Here is an 18,237-nt window from a genome sequence, read left to right as displayed (position 1 = left end):
GTGTTGAAAATAAGCTCTTAATATGATTGTAATAAACTTGCTGATTTTCCTTAGACAACACAGCCCCAGTCACCTCCAACTGCCCTGCATCCCAAACTATCACCTGGACCGAAACCCATCTTTACCAAAATCTCGGGTGCGGCCGCCGTCACTAGCAACTTCAACTCCAGCTCCTCTTATTTTTCTTATCAGTCTTCCCTTTGAATGTCCTGATTTAGACCTATGCTCAGTACAGATCAGGGAAAAAGTGTAAAGGTTATATGCCATTTAAAGATATATTCTTTCTTCATTATGATTCATCAAGCAACGATTTATCCAGGAACGGATGGCACCCGACCATCCTTCCTCAACTGGCCAAGAAACATCGATGAGACCGTCCCCTTCGGTAGCAGCCCAACTACCGTCAGCTGGACCGAGCCCATTGGTGTAGCCAGCGTTGCGGCCTCACAGAGCTCTGGATCTTTCTTTGTCGTGGGATACACTAACGTGGCGTACACCGCCACAGACCCAAGCAGCAACTTCGAAAGCTGCTCTTTCTCTGTCACCCTCACAGGTAGGTGGGAACTTGTGTTTAGAAGAGATTGTGGTTGAAAGGGAGTAAAGATACAAGCAAAAATGTTGATGTTTTAGAAAACTCAGATACATACACGTGTTAAAGTGTACCAATCGCCTGAAGAATAAAAATATTGGGTATCACTGGAATATGTAAGATCAGCCGAACAAAAATTTCTAGGTATTTTACAAAATAAAGGAGTATGACTATAAAGACCATAAAGGGTAACAAACAAACCAATAGAACAGAGTGAGCAAAGAACTGAAGTCCGACTTGGGTTCCATGTGTGCCCTATTCAAATGTAATCTTGCTACCGAAATACAGGTACTTGTTAATGCTCAGTACAGATCAGGGGAAAAGTGTAAAGGTTATATGCCATTTAAAGATATATTCTTTCTTCATTATGATTCATCAAGCAACGATTTATCCAGGAACGGATGGCACCCGACCATCCTTCCTCAACTGGCCAAGAAACATCGATGAGACCGTCCCCTTCGGTAGCAGCCCAACTACCGTCAGCTGGACCGAGCCCATTGGTGTAGCCAGCGTTGCGGCCTCACAGAGCTCTGGATCTTTCTTTGTCGTGGGATACACTAACGTGGCGTACACCGCCACAGACCCAAGCAGCAACTTCGAAAGCTGCTCTTTCTCTGTCACCCTCACAGGTAGGTGGGAACTTGTGTTTAGAAGAGATTGTGGTTGAAAGGGAGTAAAGATACAAGCAAAAATGTTGATGTTTTAGAAAACTCAGATACATACACGTGTTAAAGTGTACCAATCGCCTGAAGAATAAAAATATTGGGTATCACTAGAATATATAAGATCAGCCGAACAAAAATTTCTAGGTATTTAACAAAATAAAGGAGTATGACTATGAAGACAATAAAGGGTAACAAACAAACCAATAGAACAGAGTGAGCAAAGAACTGAAGTCCGACTTGGGTTCCATGTGTGCCCTATTCAAATGTAATCTTGCTACCGAAATACAAGTACTTGTTAATGCTCAGTACAGATCAGGGGAAAAGTGTAAAGGTTATATGCCATTTAAAGATATATTCTTTCTTCATTATGATTCATCAAGCAACGATTTATCCAGGAACGGATGGCACCCGACCATCCTTCCTCAACTGGCCAAGAAACATCGATGAGACCGTCCCCTTCGGTAGCAGCCCAACTACCGTCAGCTGGACCGAGCCCATTGGTGTAGCCAGCGTTGCAGCCTCACAGAGCTCTGGATCTTTCTTTGTCGTGGGATACACTAACGTGGCGTACAACGCCACAGACCCAAGCAGCAACTTCGAAAGCTGCTCTTTCTCTGTCACCCTCACAGGTAGGTGGGAACTTGTGTTCGGAGGAGAGTAAGGTTAAAAGGGAGGAAAGATAGAAGCAAAATTTTTTAATGTTTTAGAAGACTCAGATACATACACGTGTTAAGTGTACCAATCGCCGGAAAAATAATCTTGTGTATCACTGGAATATATAAGATCAGCCGAACAAAAATTTCTAGATATTTTACACAATGAAGGAGTATGACTATGACGACAAAAAAGGGTAACAAACAAACCAATAGAACAGAGTGAGCAAAGAACTAAAGTCCGAATTGGGTTCCATGTGTGCCCTATTCAAGTGTAATCTTGCTACCGAAATACAAGTAGTTGTTTATGCTCAGTACAGATTAGGGGAAAAGTGTAAAGGTGATATGCCATTTAAATCGATATTCTTGCTTCATTATGATTCATCAAGGAACGATTTATCCAGGAACGGATGGCACCCGACCATCCTTCCTCATCTGGCCAAGCAAGATCGACGTGACCGTCCCCTTCGGTAGCAGCCCAACTACCGTCAGCTGGACCGATCCCATTGGTGTAGCCAGCGTTGCGGCCCCACAGAGCTCTGGATCTTTCTTTGTCGTGGGATACACTAACGTGGCGTACACCGCCACAGACCCAAGCAGCAACTTCGAAAGCTGCTCTTTCTCTGTCACCCTCACAGGTAGGTGGGAACTTGTGTTCGGAGGAGAGTAAGGTTAAAAGGGAGGAAAGATAGAAGCAAAATTTTTTAATGTTTTAGAAGACTCAGATACATACACGTGTTAAGTGTACCAATCGCCGGAAAAATAATCTTGTGTATCACTGGAATATATAAGATCAGCCGAACAAAAATTTCTAGATATTTTACACAATGAAGGAGTATGACTATGACGACAAAAAAGGGTAACAAACAAACCAATAGAACAGAGTGAGCAAAGAACTAAAGTCCGAATTGGGTTCCATGTGTGCCCTATTCAAGTGTAATCTTGCTACCGAAATACAAGTACTTGTTTATGCTCAGTACAGATTAGGGGAAAAGTGTAAAGGTTATATGCCATTTAAAGATATATTCTTTCTTCATTATGATTCATCAAGCAACGATTTATCCAGGAACGGATGGCACCCGACCATCCTTCCTCAACTGGTAAAAAAACATCGATGAGACCGTCCCCTTCGGTAGCAGCCCAACTACCGTCAGCTGGACCGAGCCCATTGGTATAGCCAGCGTTGCGGCCTCACAGAGCTCTGGATCTTTCTTTGTCGTGGGATACACTAACGTGGCGTACAACGCCACAGACCCAAGCAGCAACTTCGAAAGCTGCTCTTTCTCTGTCACCCTCACAGGTAGGTGGGAACTTGTGTTTAGAAGAGATTGTGGTTGAAAGAGAGTAAAGATACAAGCAAAAATGTTGATGTTTTAGAAAACTCAGATACATACACGTGTTAAAGTGTACCAATCGCCTGAAGAATAAAAATATTGGGTATCACTGGAATATATAAGATCAGCCGAACAATTTTTTTTAGGTATTTTACAAAATAAAGGAGTATGACTATAAAGACAATAAAGGGTAACAAACAAACCAATAGAACAGAGTGAGCAAAGAACTGAAGTCATTTTGCATTCCAGTTGCGTCTTTTCTACCCCTACAATTCGCTAAGCTACCTTATCATAATTCTAAACTTCAACTCTGGACCAAAGGAACCTAACCGAAATCAAAATCATCTTAAATTTTCATTTTTAACCTATCGTTTTGTGCAAAATAGCATATGTGACAAACAAGCAAAGGTCATAACAAAAGTGTTGAAAATAAGCTCTTAATATGATTGTAATAAACTTGCTGATTTTCCTTAGACAACACAGCCCCAGTCACCTCCAACTGCCCTGCATCCCAAACTATCACCTGGACCGAAACCCATCTTTACCAAAATCTCGGGTGCGGCCGCCGTCACTAGCAACTTCAACTCCAGCTCCTCTTATTTTTCTTATCAGTCTTCCCTTTGAATGTCCTGATTTAGACCTATGCTCAGTACAGATCAGGGAAAAAGTGTAAAGGTTATATGCCATTTAAAGATATATTCTTTCTTCATTATGATTCATCAAGCAACGATTTATCCAGGAACGGATGGCACCCGACCATCCTTCCTCAACTGGCCAAGAAACATCGATGAGACCGTCCCCTTCGGTAGCAGCCCAACTACCGTCAGCTGGACCGAGCCCATTGGTGTAGCCAGCGTTGCGGCCTCACAGAGCTCTGGATCTTTCTTTGTCGTGGGATACACTAACGTGGCGTACACCGCCACAGACCCAAGCAGCAACTTCGAAAGCTGCTCTTTCTCTGTCACCCTCACAGGTAGGTGGGAACTTGTGTTTAGAAGAGATTGTGGTTGAAAGGGAGTAAAGATACAAGCAAAAATGTTGATGTTTTAGAAAACTCAGATACATACACGTGTTAAAGTGTACCAATCGCCTGAAGAATAAAAATATTGGGTATCACTGGAATATGTAAGATCAGCCGAACAAAAATTTCTAGGTATTTTACAAAATAAAGGAGTATGACTATAAAGACCATAAAGGGTAACAAACAAACCAATAGAACAGAGTGAGCAAAGAACTGAAGTCCGACTTGGGTTCCATGTGTGCCCTATTCAAATGTAATCTTGCTACCGAAATACAGGTACTTGTTAATGCTCAGTACAGATCAGGGGAAAAGTGTAAAGGTTATATGCCATTTAAAGATATATTCTTTCTTCATTATGATTCATCAAGCAACGATTTATCCAGGAACGGATGGCACCCGACCATCCTTCCTCAACTGGCCAAGAAACATCGATGAGACCGTCCCCTTCGGTAGCAGCCCAACTACCGTCAGCTGGACCGAGCCCATTGGTGTAGCCAGCGTTGCAGCCTCACAGAGCTCTGGATCTTTCTTTGTCGTGGGATACACTAACGTGGCGTACAACGCCACAGACCCAAGCAGCAACTTCGAAAGCTGCTCTTTCTCTGTCACCCTCACAGGTAGGTGGGAACTTGTGTTCGGAGGAGAGTAAGGTTAAAAGGGAGGAAAGATAGAAGCAAAATTTTTTAATGTTTTAGAAGACTCAGATACATACACGTGTTAAGTGTACCAATCGCCGGAAAAATAATCTTGTGTATCACTGGAATATATAAGATCAGCCGAACAAAAATTTCTAGATATTTTACACAATGAAGGAGTATGACTATGACGACAAAAAAGGGTAACAAACAAACCAATAGAACAGAGTGAGCAAAGAACTAAAGTCCGAATTGGGTTCCATGTGTGCCCTATTCAAGTGTAATCTTGCTACCGAAATACAAGTACTTGTTTATGCTCAGTACAGATCAGGGGAAAAGTGTAAAGGTTATATGCCATTTAAAGATATATTCTTTCTTCATTATGATTCATCAAGCAACGATTTATCCAGGAACGGATGGCACCCGACCATCCTTCCTCAACTGGTAAAAAAACATCGATGAGACCGTCCCCTTCGGTAGCAGCCCAACTACCGTCAGCTGGACCGAGCCCATTGGTATAGCCAGCGTTGCGGCCTCACAGAGCTCTGGATCTTTCTTTGTCGTGGGATACACTAACGTGGCGTACAACGCCACAGACCCAAGCAGCAACTTCGAAAGCTGCTCTTTCTCTGTCACCCTCACAGGTAGGTGGGAACTTGTGTTTAGAAGAGATTGTGGTTGAAAGAGAGTAAAGATACAAGCAAAAATGTTGATGTTTTAGAAAACTCACATACATACACGTGTTAAAGTGTACCAATCGCCTGAAGAATAAAAATATTGGGTATCACTGGAATATATAAGATCAGCCGAACAATTTTTTTTAGGTATTTTACAAAATAAAGGAGTATGACTATAAAGACAATAAAGGGTAACAAACAAACCAATAGAACAGAGTGAGCAAAGAACTGAAGTCATTTTGCATTCCAGTTGCGTCTTTTCTACCCCTACAATTCGCTAAGCTACCTTATCATAATTCTAAACTTCAACTCTGGACCAAAGGAACCTAACCGAAATCAAAATCATCTTAAATTTTCATTTTTAACCTATCGTTTTGTGCAAAATAGCATATGTGACAAACAAGCAAAGGTCATAACAAAAGTGTTGAAAATAAGCTCTTAATATGATTGTAATAAACTTGCTGATTTTCCTTAGACAACACAGCCCCAGTCACCTCCAACTGCCCTGCATCCCAAACTATCACCTGGACCGAAACCCATCTTTACCAAAATCTCGGGTGCGGCCGCCGTCACTAGCAACTTCAACTCCAGCTCCTCTTATTTTTCTTATCAGTCTTCCCTTTGAATGTCCTGATTTAGACCTATGCTCAGTACAGATCAGGGAAAAAGTGTAAAGGTTATATGCCATTTAAAGATATATTCTTTCTTCATTATGATTCATCAAGCAACGATTTATCCAGGAACGGATGGCACCCGACCATCCTTCCTCAACTGGCCAAGAAACATCGATGAGACCGTCCCCTTCGGTAGCAGCCCAACTACCGTCAGCTGGACCGAGCCCATTGGTGTAGCCAGCGTTGCGGCCTCACAGAGCTCTGGATCTTTCTTTGTCGTGGGATACACTAACGTGGCGTACACCGCCACAGACCCAAGCAGCAACTTCGAAAGCTGCTCTTTCTCTGTCACCCTCACAGGTAGGTGGGAACTTGTGTTTAGAAGAGATTGTGGTTGAAAGGGAGTAAAGATACAAGCAAAAATGTTGATGTTTTAGAAAACTCAGATACATACACGTGTTAAAGTGTACCAATCGCCTGAAGAATAAAAATATTGGGTATCACTAGAATATATAAGATCAGCCGAACAAAAATTTCTAGGTATTTAACAAAATAAAGGAGTATGACTATGAAGACAATAAAGGGTAACAAACAAACCAATAGAACAGAGTGAGCAAAGAACTGAAGTCCGACTTGGGTTCCATGTGTGCCCTATTCAAATGTAATCTTGCTACCGAAATACAAGTACTTGTTAATGCTCAGTACAGATCAGGGGAAAAGTGTAAAGGTTATATGCCATTTAAAGATATATTCTTTCTTCATTATGATTCATCAAGCAACGATTTATCCAGGAACGGATGGCACCCGACCATCCTTCCTCAACTGGCCAAGAAACATCGATGAGACCGTCCCCTTCGGTAGCAGCCCAACTACCGTCAGCTGGACCGAGCCCATTGGTGTAGCCAGCGTTGCAGCCTCACAGAGCTCTGGATCTTTCTTTGTCGTGGGATACACTAACGTGGCGTACAACGCCACAGACCCAAGCAGCAACTTCGAAAGCTGCTCTTTCTCTGTCACCCTCACAGGTAGGTGGGAACTTGTGTTCGGAGGAGAGTAAGGTTAAAAGGGAGGAAAGATAGAAGCAAAATTTTTTAATGTTTTAGAAGACTCAGATACATACACGTGTTAAGTGTACCAATCGCCGGAAAAATAATCTTGTGTATCACTGGAATATATAAGATCAGCCGAACAAAAATTTCTAGATATTTTACACAATGAAGGAGTATGACTATGACGACAAAAAAGGGTAACAAACAAACCAATAGAACAGAGTGAGCAAAGAACTAAAGTCCGAATTGGGTTCCATGTGTGCCCTATTCAAGTGTAATCTTGCTACCGAAATACAAGTAGTTGTTTATGCTCAGTACAGATTAGGGGAAAAGTGTAAAGGTGATATGCCATTTAAATCGATATTCTTGCTTCATTATGATTCATCAAGGAACGATTTATCCAGGAACGGATGGCACCCGACCATCCTTCCTCATCTGGCCAAGCAAGATCGACGTGACCGTCCCCTTCGGTAGCAGCCCAACTACCGTCAGCTGGACCGATCCCATTGGTGTAGCCAGCGTTGCGGCCCCACAGAGCTCTGGATCTTTCTTTGTCGTGGGATACACTAACGTGGCGTACACCGCCACAGACCCAAGCAGCAACTTCGAAAGCTGCTCTTTCTCTGTCACCCTCACAGGTAGGTGGGAACTTGTGTTTAGAAGAGATTGTGGTTGAAAGGGAGTAAAGATACAAGCAAAAATGTTGATGTTTTAGATAACTCAGATACATACACGTGTTAAAGTGTACCAATCGCCTGAAGAATAAAAATATTGGGTATCACTGGAATATATAAGATCAGCCGAACAATTTTTTTTAGGTATTTTACAAAATAAAGGAGTATGACTATAAAGACAATAAAGGGTAACAAACAAACCAATAGAACAGAGTGAGCAAAGAACTGAAGTCATTTTGCATTCCAGTTGCGTCTTTTCTACCCCTACAATTCGCTAAGCTACCTTATCATAATTCTAAACTTCAACTCTGGACCAAAGGAACCTAACCGAAATCAAAATCATCTTAAATTTTCATTTTTAACCTATCGTTTTGTGCAAAATAGCATATGTGACAAACAAGCAAAGGTCATAACAAAAGTGTTGAAAATAAGCTCTTAATATGATTGTAATAAACTTGCTGATTTTCCTTAGACAACACAGCCCCAGTCACCTCCAACTGCCCTGCATCCCAAACTATCACCTGGACCGAAACCCATCTTTACCAAAATCTCGGGTGCGGCCACCGTCACTAGCAACTTCAACTCCAGCTCCTCTTATTTTTCTTATCAGTCTTCCCTTTGAATGTCCTGATTTAGACCTATGCTCAGTACAGATCAGGGAAAAAGTGTAAAGGTTATATGCCATTTAAAGATATATTCTTTCTTCATTATGATTCATCAAGCAACGATTTATCCAGGAACGGATGGCACCCGACCATCCTTCCTCAACTGGCCAAGAAACATCGATGAGACCGTCCCCTTCGGTAGCAGCCCAACTACCGTCAGCTGGACCGAGCCCATTGGTGTAGCCAGCGTTGCGGCCTCACAGAGCTCTGGATCTTTCTTTGTCGTGGGATACACTAACGTGGCGTACACCGCCACAGACCCAAGCAGCAACTTCGAAAGCTGCTCTTTCTCTGTCACCCTCACAGGTAGGTGGGAACTTGTGTTTAGAAGAGATTGTTGTTGAAAGGGAGTAAAGATACAAGCAAAAATGTTGATGTTTTAGAAAACTCAGATACATACACGTGTTAAAGTGTACCAATCGCCTGAAGAATAAAAATATTGGGTATCACTAGAATATATAAGATCAGCCGAACAAAAATTTCTAGGTATTTAACAAAATAAAGGAGTATGACTATGAAGACAATAAAGGGTAACAAACAAACCAATAGAACAGAGTGAGCAAAGAACTGAAGTCCGACTTGGGTTCCATGTGTGCCCTATTCAAATGTAATCTTGCTACCGAAATACAAGTACTTGTTAATGCTCAGTACAGATCAGGGGAAAAGTGTAAAGGTTATATGCCATTTAAAGATATATTCTTTCTTCATTATGATTCATCAAGCAACGATTTATCCAGGAACGGATGGCACCCGACCATCCTTCCTCAACTGGCCAAGAAACATCGATGAGACCGTCCCCTTCGGTAGCAGCCCAACTACCGTCAGCTGGACCGAGCCCATTGGTGTAGCCAGCGTTGCGGCCTCACAGAGCTCTGGATCTTTCTTTGTCGTGGGATACACTAACGTGGCGTACAACGCCACAGACGCAAGCAGCAACTTCAAAAGCTGCTCTTTCTCTGTCACCCTCACAGGTAGGTGGGAACTTGTGTTCGGAGGAGAGTAAGGTTAAAAGGAAGGAAAGATAGAAGCAAAATTTTTTAATGTTTTAGAAGACTCAGATACATACACGTGTTAAGTGTACCAATCGCCGGAAAAATAATCTTGTGTATCACTGGAATATATAAGATCAGCCGAACAAAAATTTCTAGATATTTTACACAATGAAGGAGTATGACTATGACGACAAAAAAGGGTAACAAACAAACCAATAGAACAGAGTGAGCAAAGAACTAAAGTCCGAATTGGGTTCCATGTGTGCCCTATTCAAGTGTAATCTTGCTACCGAAATACAAGTAGTTGTTTATGCTCAGTACAGATTAGGGGAAAAGTGTAAAGGTGATATGCCATTTAAATCGATATTCTTGCTTCATTATGATTCATCAAGGAACGATTTATCCAGGAACGGATGGCACCCGACCATCCTTCCTCATCTGGCCAAGCAAGATCGACGTGACCGTCCCCTTCGGTAGCAGCCCAACTACCGTCAGCTGGACCGATCCCATTGGTGTAGCCAGCGTTGCGGCCCCACAGAGCTCTGGATCTTTGTTTGTCGTGGGATACACTAACGTGGCATACACCGCCACAGACCCAAGCAGCAACTTCAAAAGCTGCTCTTTGTCTGTCACCGTCACAGATAGGTAGGAACTTGTGTTTAGAAGAGATTGTGGTTAAAAGGGAGTAAAGATAAAAGCAAAAATGTTGATGTTTTAGAAATTTCAGATACATACACGTGTTAAAGTGTACCAATCGCCTGAAAATATAATCTTGTGTATCACTGGATTATATAAGATCAGCCAAACCATTTTTTTGATATATTTTACAAAATAAAGGAGTTTGACCATGAAGACTATAAAGGGTAACAAACAAACCAATAGAACAGAGTGAGCAAAGAACTGAAGTCGACTTGGGTTCCATGCTATCCTGTAATGTGTTATATGCTATAAAAGCACCGAGTTTTATTATTATTATTATTTAAGTGTAATCTTGCTACCAAAATACAAGTACTTGTCTATACAAAAGGCCATTGTTGCATTTGCATATCTCTACCTTCAATTTATCCGGACATGGCAACTTGATTTGATTGTAATAGTTTGGTTTGGCACCATCCATCTCGTAAGTTAGCAAGATCTGCAAGGCTTACAATCCTCTGTAAACAATATTTATTTCACCGCACCAGATGCCAACAGCATCAATGTCAACTTCGCTCCACCCACTGCGACAGACAACTCTGGATCCGTCAAGTGAACCTCCAATGAACCAGGAGATTAGTTTGCTATCAGAGTGCACACTGCACCTTCAGCGATGCTCAAGGACTTACAGCAAGCTGTAGCTTCTCTTTTGAAGTCCAAGGTAAACCCATGTCTGTAAACAAAGTATAGTCAAATCTGGCTTAGCAGCCACCTCTCTATAAGGGCCACCTTTTCTGTATGGGTCTTTAAAGGCAGGGCTCAACACCAATAGGCACCGCGACACATGGAGCCCAAAAATTCTGACCCCCTTCTAGAAAAATTGTTGTGAAGCCCTGTTATAGATTTACCAAGTATTAGGCACCTGTGAACATAAATTGACATCCAAACTACTGGTATTGTTTCCGTTGATGTCTGGTTTGCCCCAAGCTGTGAGGGGCATATTAACTTGTCTTATAAAAAGTTTTGATCAATAAATCACAACTCCAATCAAGTGCATGCTTACGAACTCGTTGTAGTACAGAGTTGAAATTGGTATCGAGTTGCTATCAATTTGCATGAACCACATCTGTTTATGTCAATAACATTTTATTTACCTTCCTCCCCATACTGGTGTTTAATGAATACCTGGTTAGATAAGCATGTGTAGGCATCTATACAAAAAGTGACTAGCTGGAATGCCCCCCAGGGAGCGGAGAATGTACACTGTAATGTGAAAAATAATAATTGAATCGAGGCAAACCTGTTTAGCGACCACCTCTATAAAAAGGACACATATTTTGTTTCCCTTGATTTATTGTTTCTCATTGAAACCTGTAAATAAAGACCACCCATCTTTAAAGACATTTAATGTCTCCTTTGAGCGGTCTTTATATACAGGTTTCACTGTATTACCATCATCATTATTGTTATAATCATTGTCATGTGTTAGTGTGTATTTTCAGTTTGTGCCAACCCTTGTTCCAGCAACTCATGCGCTCCCAGTAAACAGTGCTTCTACATCCCAGCCCAATACCTGTGTATCAAGAACAGCAGGAGGAATCTGTCCTCTTTCTATCTTTGGCGTCCATCCATCAGACTTGGGCCTTGTTTTATAAAACCTCTTATCAATATTTAATGCTAAAATTATATGACAAATTTACTCTCAGCCAATCAAATGAGTTGATTTTAGTATCTTATAACAGTTATAATGTTACTTGCCATTGAGAACAACTTCGTAAATTTAGTTGCTTTTTCATAGAAAGCCTTGACAACCTGGTGGGGCATAGGCAAAAATTATCGTTCAATAAGTTTGCATGCCATTGAATAAATTATATCAGCTTTGAATTTTTTTTTTTACTTGACTTGGCTCTCATACACCTATTTTTCATAATGTTTTATACTGATGTTGCCTTATTTTCTTTATACAGACATCTGCCCATGCCAAAATGGCGTATGTGTCTCCTAGACGATGCCACATCCTCAGCCATCTGTTAATGCCCCGTTAGATACGCTGGTGTGCTCTGTGAGATGGGTAAGACACCTACTCCTTCCATACTAGTTGTTCTATGAAGATAATCATCAAAATTATAGGGAAACCGTTCTATGAACGGGTTACCAACTATTCTGCAAATTAGGGAATATGAAGAAAAAAAATTGCTAAAATCTGGGATTAATCAGCAAATTTCATCGGCCTTAAAAAAAAAACGGTCTCTTATTTTTTCGTCTCGTGTCCAAAGATTGTATCCACTGGATCTTGGAATTTTAAAAACATTTATCTTTTTTTTTTAATGGGAATTTGTGTTTTCATGAAGTCCTGGGAACCCTGATAAAAGACTACCAGAGGAATACACAGTAATGAGACCTTTGAGAGGGTGTTGTAGTACAGTGCTTAAGCCTTTGACTTCAGATGTAAAGATTGTGCATTTGAGCTGTGGTTCAGTAGTAATGTAATTTGATGAAACATCGATCAGAGTCGGTCATTCACATATGCCTCTGTTAAAGGGATCCGGTAACTTTGTCTCAGATTCTGAAACAAAATTGTGGATTTAGCTCATGATGCAATGATAATTATAAACCTTTAGGTCAGTCAGGAACCCCATGAGTTTTACAAGCCGATCGCCTGTCTGATTATCAAGATATTTATGATTGGAATTACAAATTTAGAAAACCGTTCGCCTGACGGTTTTCATAACACTACAGTCTATTGGGGAAAACGAGTATGGTAAAACCGGTCACTCAAAGATTTTTACTTTTTTGAGGCACTTCTTGATCATTTTGAAGCGCAATTTTTTTAGGGCTTCAATATTACACCACATCACAGACACTGATAACACGTAGGGCCGTGTATCTCGGATTTAACATTGTTAAACGATCCCTTTAAGCCTAGCCTCTGTAATACCTCGATCACACCTCTGCACCAACTCTTCACCAACTCCAAACCAACCAATTCTTGGCCATTGGAGTCAATGTAATTTTTTGTTTAGTCTCTTGTTGGTCTCTTATTGGTTGATAGAACCGAAGTATTAAAAGGTGAAAGCGACTGTAATATCTGTGATATGTGATCTCATACATATTGATCAAATACAACCATGCTGCACTGTCAAAACGAAGTTCATGTATTTTAGTAATACAGCCAACAACACCACATTACATGGTGGCAGCGGTGGGGATTCTAACCCACGCCATTGAAATGACTGGTGGCAAGTCTTGTGATGCTAAGTTGTCAACCAAATTTTTATTCAAAGTTAAAATAACTTATAAATTCCTTTCTGTCTATTTCAGATATAATGCCTGCTGCATGGCGATTATGCTCGTCGTCATCATCATCTCTCTATCTGGGTTGCTTTGTTACATCATACCGCGCCTCGGCATGGTTCGTTGACATCGAAGCAAGATAGATGAAATTCCAATCCTTCATAAACACAACACTGCTCACAAGCTCATTTAAATCTAATCTAAGCTTATCGCATTCATGCCTTTGCTAGAAAGATCCATTGTGTAATCCCAATGGTAAGTTATGAGAATTGAAATATTGGGATGTACATGCGAGGAAAATATATCTATTTCTTTCTATGCAAAACATGAATTCAAATGGCTGGTTATTAGATTTTTCAAAAGGGAAAAATCTTGTGGCCATTAGCCTTTAGGCAATGTTTGTTGAAGAAAATCTATCTAACCATTATGTATTAATTGTGCTACAAATGTCTGTAAATACTGTGTACGCTTAACGGTAGATTCTTAGTTGTATAATTTCATGTTGATGTAAGACGTAGTCAAAGGCAGACACATGGAGGAGGTGTTGTTTTCAATGTGCTGCTTGGATGTTGATGTGATTTTTTTGTTAACGTCTCGTGAAACTATTTGTTAATATGTTATGTTATGTTACTTCTCTGGGATTACCCTTAGAATATTCTCTCCCTGTGAACCCTTACTAGCCTTTCTCTCTGAAATTCATCTAGAAATGCTGTGTTTTTAACGTTTTTGTCACGACAGAACTGATCATTTGTCTATTTTTTTTCTTCAAACTAATCGTTGACGGCTCAAACTTTAATGCCAATTGAAAAAATGGCTATGTTTAGGTTGTTTTGTTGGGAGGGAGTAATGTTTGGAAGTATTTTTCGACTTTATTTTGCTTCAGGTTTGCTTATAAGCGATGTTCATATATATATATGGACTATCATATATCGAACCTACTTTATTTCCCTCTCAAAGTATTTCAAACACCAAAGCACTTCAGAAATGACAAATATATCATGTTTTATATTACATTCACTTATATATATTGCAGAAATTTTATATTGAATTACATCAATTCTGTTTTTTTATTTTCAATTTTATCTTTGTCATAAAGTCATGGCTATCTAGGATATGAATTGCAGACATTTTATATTGAATTACATCAATTCTGTTTTTTTATTTTCAATTTTATCTTTGTCATAAAGTCATGGCTATCTAGGATATGAATTCATTTAGTGAATTGTGTTTGTGTTTAGACAGATATGAGTTTTGAAAATATCTCAATTTATATAATGAAATAAAAAATGGCCTGATTGCACAAATAATTTTTGTCCTGATTTTCCTTGTATTATTATGATGGTAATGGCGATGGTGATGAATTATTAGATAGATATGAGTTTTGAAAATATCTCAATTTATATAATGAAGTAAAAAATGGCCTGATTGCACAAATAATTTGTATACTGATTTTCCTTGTATTATTATGATGGTAATGGCGATGGTGATAAATTATGGCGGTTGTGATGATTATGATAATGGTGGCGATGGTGCATGAAATTGATGATAATAGACTTGGGTAAAAATGATGATGCTAATGATGATGATGATGGTGATAGTTATGATAATTGTGATGATGACGGTGATGGTGATGATGGTTAAGTTCAATTCGACATTTATTCCATTCATTTATTTTTTTAAAGAGTACATTGACACAACTTGTAGACGAGATCATGAAATAACAATGCATGGTTGAAGAGACGGCTTAATTACAAAAGGCAAGAGCCTTATTGGTGCTGCCATAAAAAAAAAGGGTGTGATGATGGTGATAGTGATGTTTCTCGTACCGTTTTTTGTTCTAAGGGTCTATGGTGTTAACGGAAAGAGAGAGAGAGAAAAAAAAAAGATGGCAGTAGATAAACAAAGAAAACGAAGGAGACGGGGTATACTCCTGTAAAAAATAAAGGAGCTTGACAGAAAGATACAAGAGGAAACGGAATGCATGCACTTAAAAGGAGGCATCCGAAGGCATAATAGAGGCAGAATGAAAGCCAAAAGTGGGAAAGTAGAGAAAGAGAGATACAGAGACGGGGCAAGCGAAGGAGAGCGAGCAGAACAAGAAAGCCAGAGGCGGAAAAGAGAGATACAGAGCGGGGAAAACAAGAGAGGCGGGAAAGGGAGACAATAGAAAAAGAGAGATGCAGAGACAGAGCAAGAGAATAAGAGGGAGGCAAGGCAAGAGGGGGGGGGGGGGAACAGGGTGAAATAGTAGAGAGAGAGAGAGAGATAGGTAGATGCAGAGACAGACCAAAACAAGGAGAGGGGCAGAACATGACAGGAGAAGGGAAACAGAGCAAGAGAGAAGAGAGAGAAATGCAATTGAGAACAATGCCTTCCATATTTCTAGCACAAATAAGCTCTTTTGAATACTGATCATGAAAGTGTTGCCGATAATTAAAAAAACGATTATGTTCATGAATACGATGATGACGCTATTAGAATGATGACCATGATTAAAAGTGGCAGGCACAGCGCCCCCTTCAGGTTTTCGATAGAGGATTAAGAGAAGGTTGAGTTCTGGGAAGAGGTGATAAATGATTTGTGAACGTTATCATTCTTGTTATGCAAGTGTGGAACAACATCAGATAAGACATGTTCCCTGAAAAGCATGGCTCTTCAAATGCCTTCATATTCTAAATATGTCATGTAACATCGTAAAACTCGGGGGTATGATTTTTACGCCACGTGTTCGTGTAGTCCCATATACATCTTTCTGTACGTGTACAGTGTTTGTAACTTTACCAGGACTTGGCCATTTTCTTATCATTTTGATGATTCCAGAACCTTGCAATACACACACATTCTTATATGCTAGATGATCAACCTTTTCTGGTCGATTCCACACCGTTTCTTTCACAATGCAATGGCATGACCAGAACTCAACTTCATCTTTAAACTGTTTACTTATACGGCTAAACAAGTTAAAAAAAACATTTTTATAAATATTACAAAATGTATATAGTGATTTATTTAGTCCTGATTTAATATAACATATGAGTAAGATATTAATTTTTTACCCATCCATAACCCAACATCTATGATGTTAAATATAGAAACGATTGTTAGTATCCATGGCAGTGTATGGCCAAACGATAGAAATTGCATGCCTCGAATTTCCTTGGATTAAATTGTTATACATTAATGAGACAAGCTGAGATGATGCAGAGTGAAAGGTGAGAGAGTAAAAAAAGAGAGAGAGAGACAGAGACAGATGGAGACAAATGAAGAGAAAAAGAGGGAAAGGGAAACAGTGAGAAGGAGAGGGTGAAAGTGTAAGAGAGAGGGAGAAAACAAGATAGATGCAGATGAGAGAGACCGAGAGAAGGAGAGGGGCAGAACGAGACTACGTGAAGGGAGACAGAGCAAGAGAAAAAAGAGAGAGAGGGGAGAGATGTAATTGAGAAAAATGCCTTCAATATTTCTAGCATAAATAGCTAGGCTCTTGAATTACCTTCATGACAGTGTGCCGAAACTGCCGATGATGATATAATGATGTTCATAAATACGATGATTTTTTTTTTTAACATGTGTTAGATGATGACCATGCAAGATTAAAAGTGGTATAGCGCCCCGTTCAGGTATTCAATTGAGGATTGTTATATATGATAACTGACATATGTCGCCTATGATTCAATTTTTGACTATGATAACGTCATGATAATGTAGTCTACATAAATTTTGTGGAAACTTGTCTCAGCTACAACATACTAAAAAATCAACAAATCCAAGCAGAAATAACGGCGATATCGCTCACAAAAGACAGCAATATAGAATCCAGATTTGAGAAAGTCATCTCCCATAGGGATTACGCGCAAAAAGTAATGGATTAAGTGTAAATAGGGTTGTTTATTACATTATTTGCGATTCTACGTCTTTTAATAATCAAAGGAATGGTACTGTGAAAGGTAAAAAAGAAGAAGAAAAAAGTGAAGAAAAAAGTATTTGGAGACGCCCGGACTCGAACCAGGGACCTCAAGGTCGGAAGTCAAGTGCGTTACCGATATACCAAAACATTTCCCATAGCGATTACACGTAAACAAAAAATAACATTTTTAAACCCCACTTTGCAAGTGAAATATGAGCGTGATCCCGGTATCTGATCGAAAAATAAAAGACACACTGGAGATAGCTTCTTGTCTCAGCTACAACATACTCAAAGCTCAGCGAAAACAAAGCTAAGATAATGGAGATATTGCTCGCGAAATACGGAAATGTAGAATCCAGTTTTGAGAAAAAGTCATGTCCCATAGAGAATACACGCAAAATGTGAAAAATTGACATGCCTCCTTTAATCGCAAAAATGTGCCATGATGCCTTTGTCAAAATGAGAAATTGTGGACACTACATTTGTAGAAAATTGTTTCAGCTAGAACATATCAAAATTTGAAAGAAAATCAATCAATATTTATAGAGAAACGATCAATTTTCCAAAAATATGCTGACGTCATAATATGCAAATTAAAATTTTGAGTTTGGAGGCCATTATGATGACGTCATAAGTTAATTGAGGGTCAAATGAGACATGAAATTATATTTCCGACTCATAATCTATCTAAATATGAAAAAATATTGGGAGTTCTTATCTATTCTGAAGAGTTACAAAGAACTTTGTATAGGCATGTTTTTGCTCATGTATTGTGGATAAAGATAACGCAGGTCCGCGCGCGCTGTCAACTTTGACGGACGCTCATTGCGTTATT

The 18,237-nt window shown here is 39.7% G+C and overlaps 1 protein-coding gene across 1 annotated transcript; it reads left to right on the top strand.

Annotated features, from left to right (window-relative positions):
* The first annotated feature begins 291 nt into the window (after nt 1–291).
* Nucleotides 292–12,238, top strand: LOC100889884 (hyalin). Its single transcript, XM_030987476.1, has 15 exons — nt 292–553; nt 970–1,218; nt 1,635–1,883; nt 2,297–2,573; nt 3,047–3,207; nt 3,966–4,214; nt 4,631–4,907; nt 5,381–5,541; nt 6,300–6,548; nt 6,965–7,213; nt 7,627–7,875; nt 8,634–8,882; nt 9,299–9,547; nt 9,961–10,213; nt 12,172–12,238. The coding sequence occupies exons 1-15, from the start codon at nt 292–294 to the stop codon at nt 12,236–12,238; spliced, it is 3,450 nt and encodes a 1,149-aa protein (XP_030843336.1).
* Nucleotides 12,239–18,237: the final 5,999 nt, after the last annotated feature.

The sequence above is a fragment of the Strongylocentrotus purpuratus genome, unplaced genomic scaffold (assembly GCF_000002235.5).
Source record: "Strongylocentrotus purpuratus isolate Spur 01 unplaced genomic scaffold, Spur_5.0 spur5_scaffold_16, whole genome shotgun sequence".
Lineage (NCBI taxonomy): Eukaryota > Metazoa > Echinodermata > Echinoidea > Camarodonta > Strongylocentrotidae > Strongylocentrotus > Strongylocentrotus purpuratus.
Note: the sequence above shows the minus strand (reverse complement) of the source record. Positions and strands in the feature narration are given on the sequence as shown.

Bases quoted from the DNA above. Each gene is read 5' to 3' on its own strand.
- LOC100889884 (XM_030987476.1), top strand. From the start codon at position 292: ATGATTCATCAAGCAACGATTTATCCAGGAACGGATGGCACCCGACCA. The intron at 4,908-5,380 runs GTAAGGTTAAAA...CTTCGGTAGCAG, and splicing joins GAACTTGTGTTCGGAGGAGA to CCCAACTACCGTCAGCTGGA. The intron at 5,542-6,299 runs GTAGGTGGGAAC...TGATTCATCAAG, and splicing joins TTTCTCTGTCACCCTCACAG to CAACGATTTATCCAGGAACG.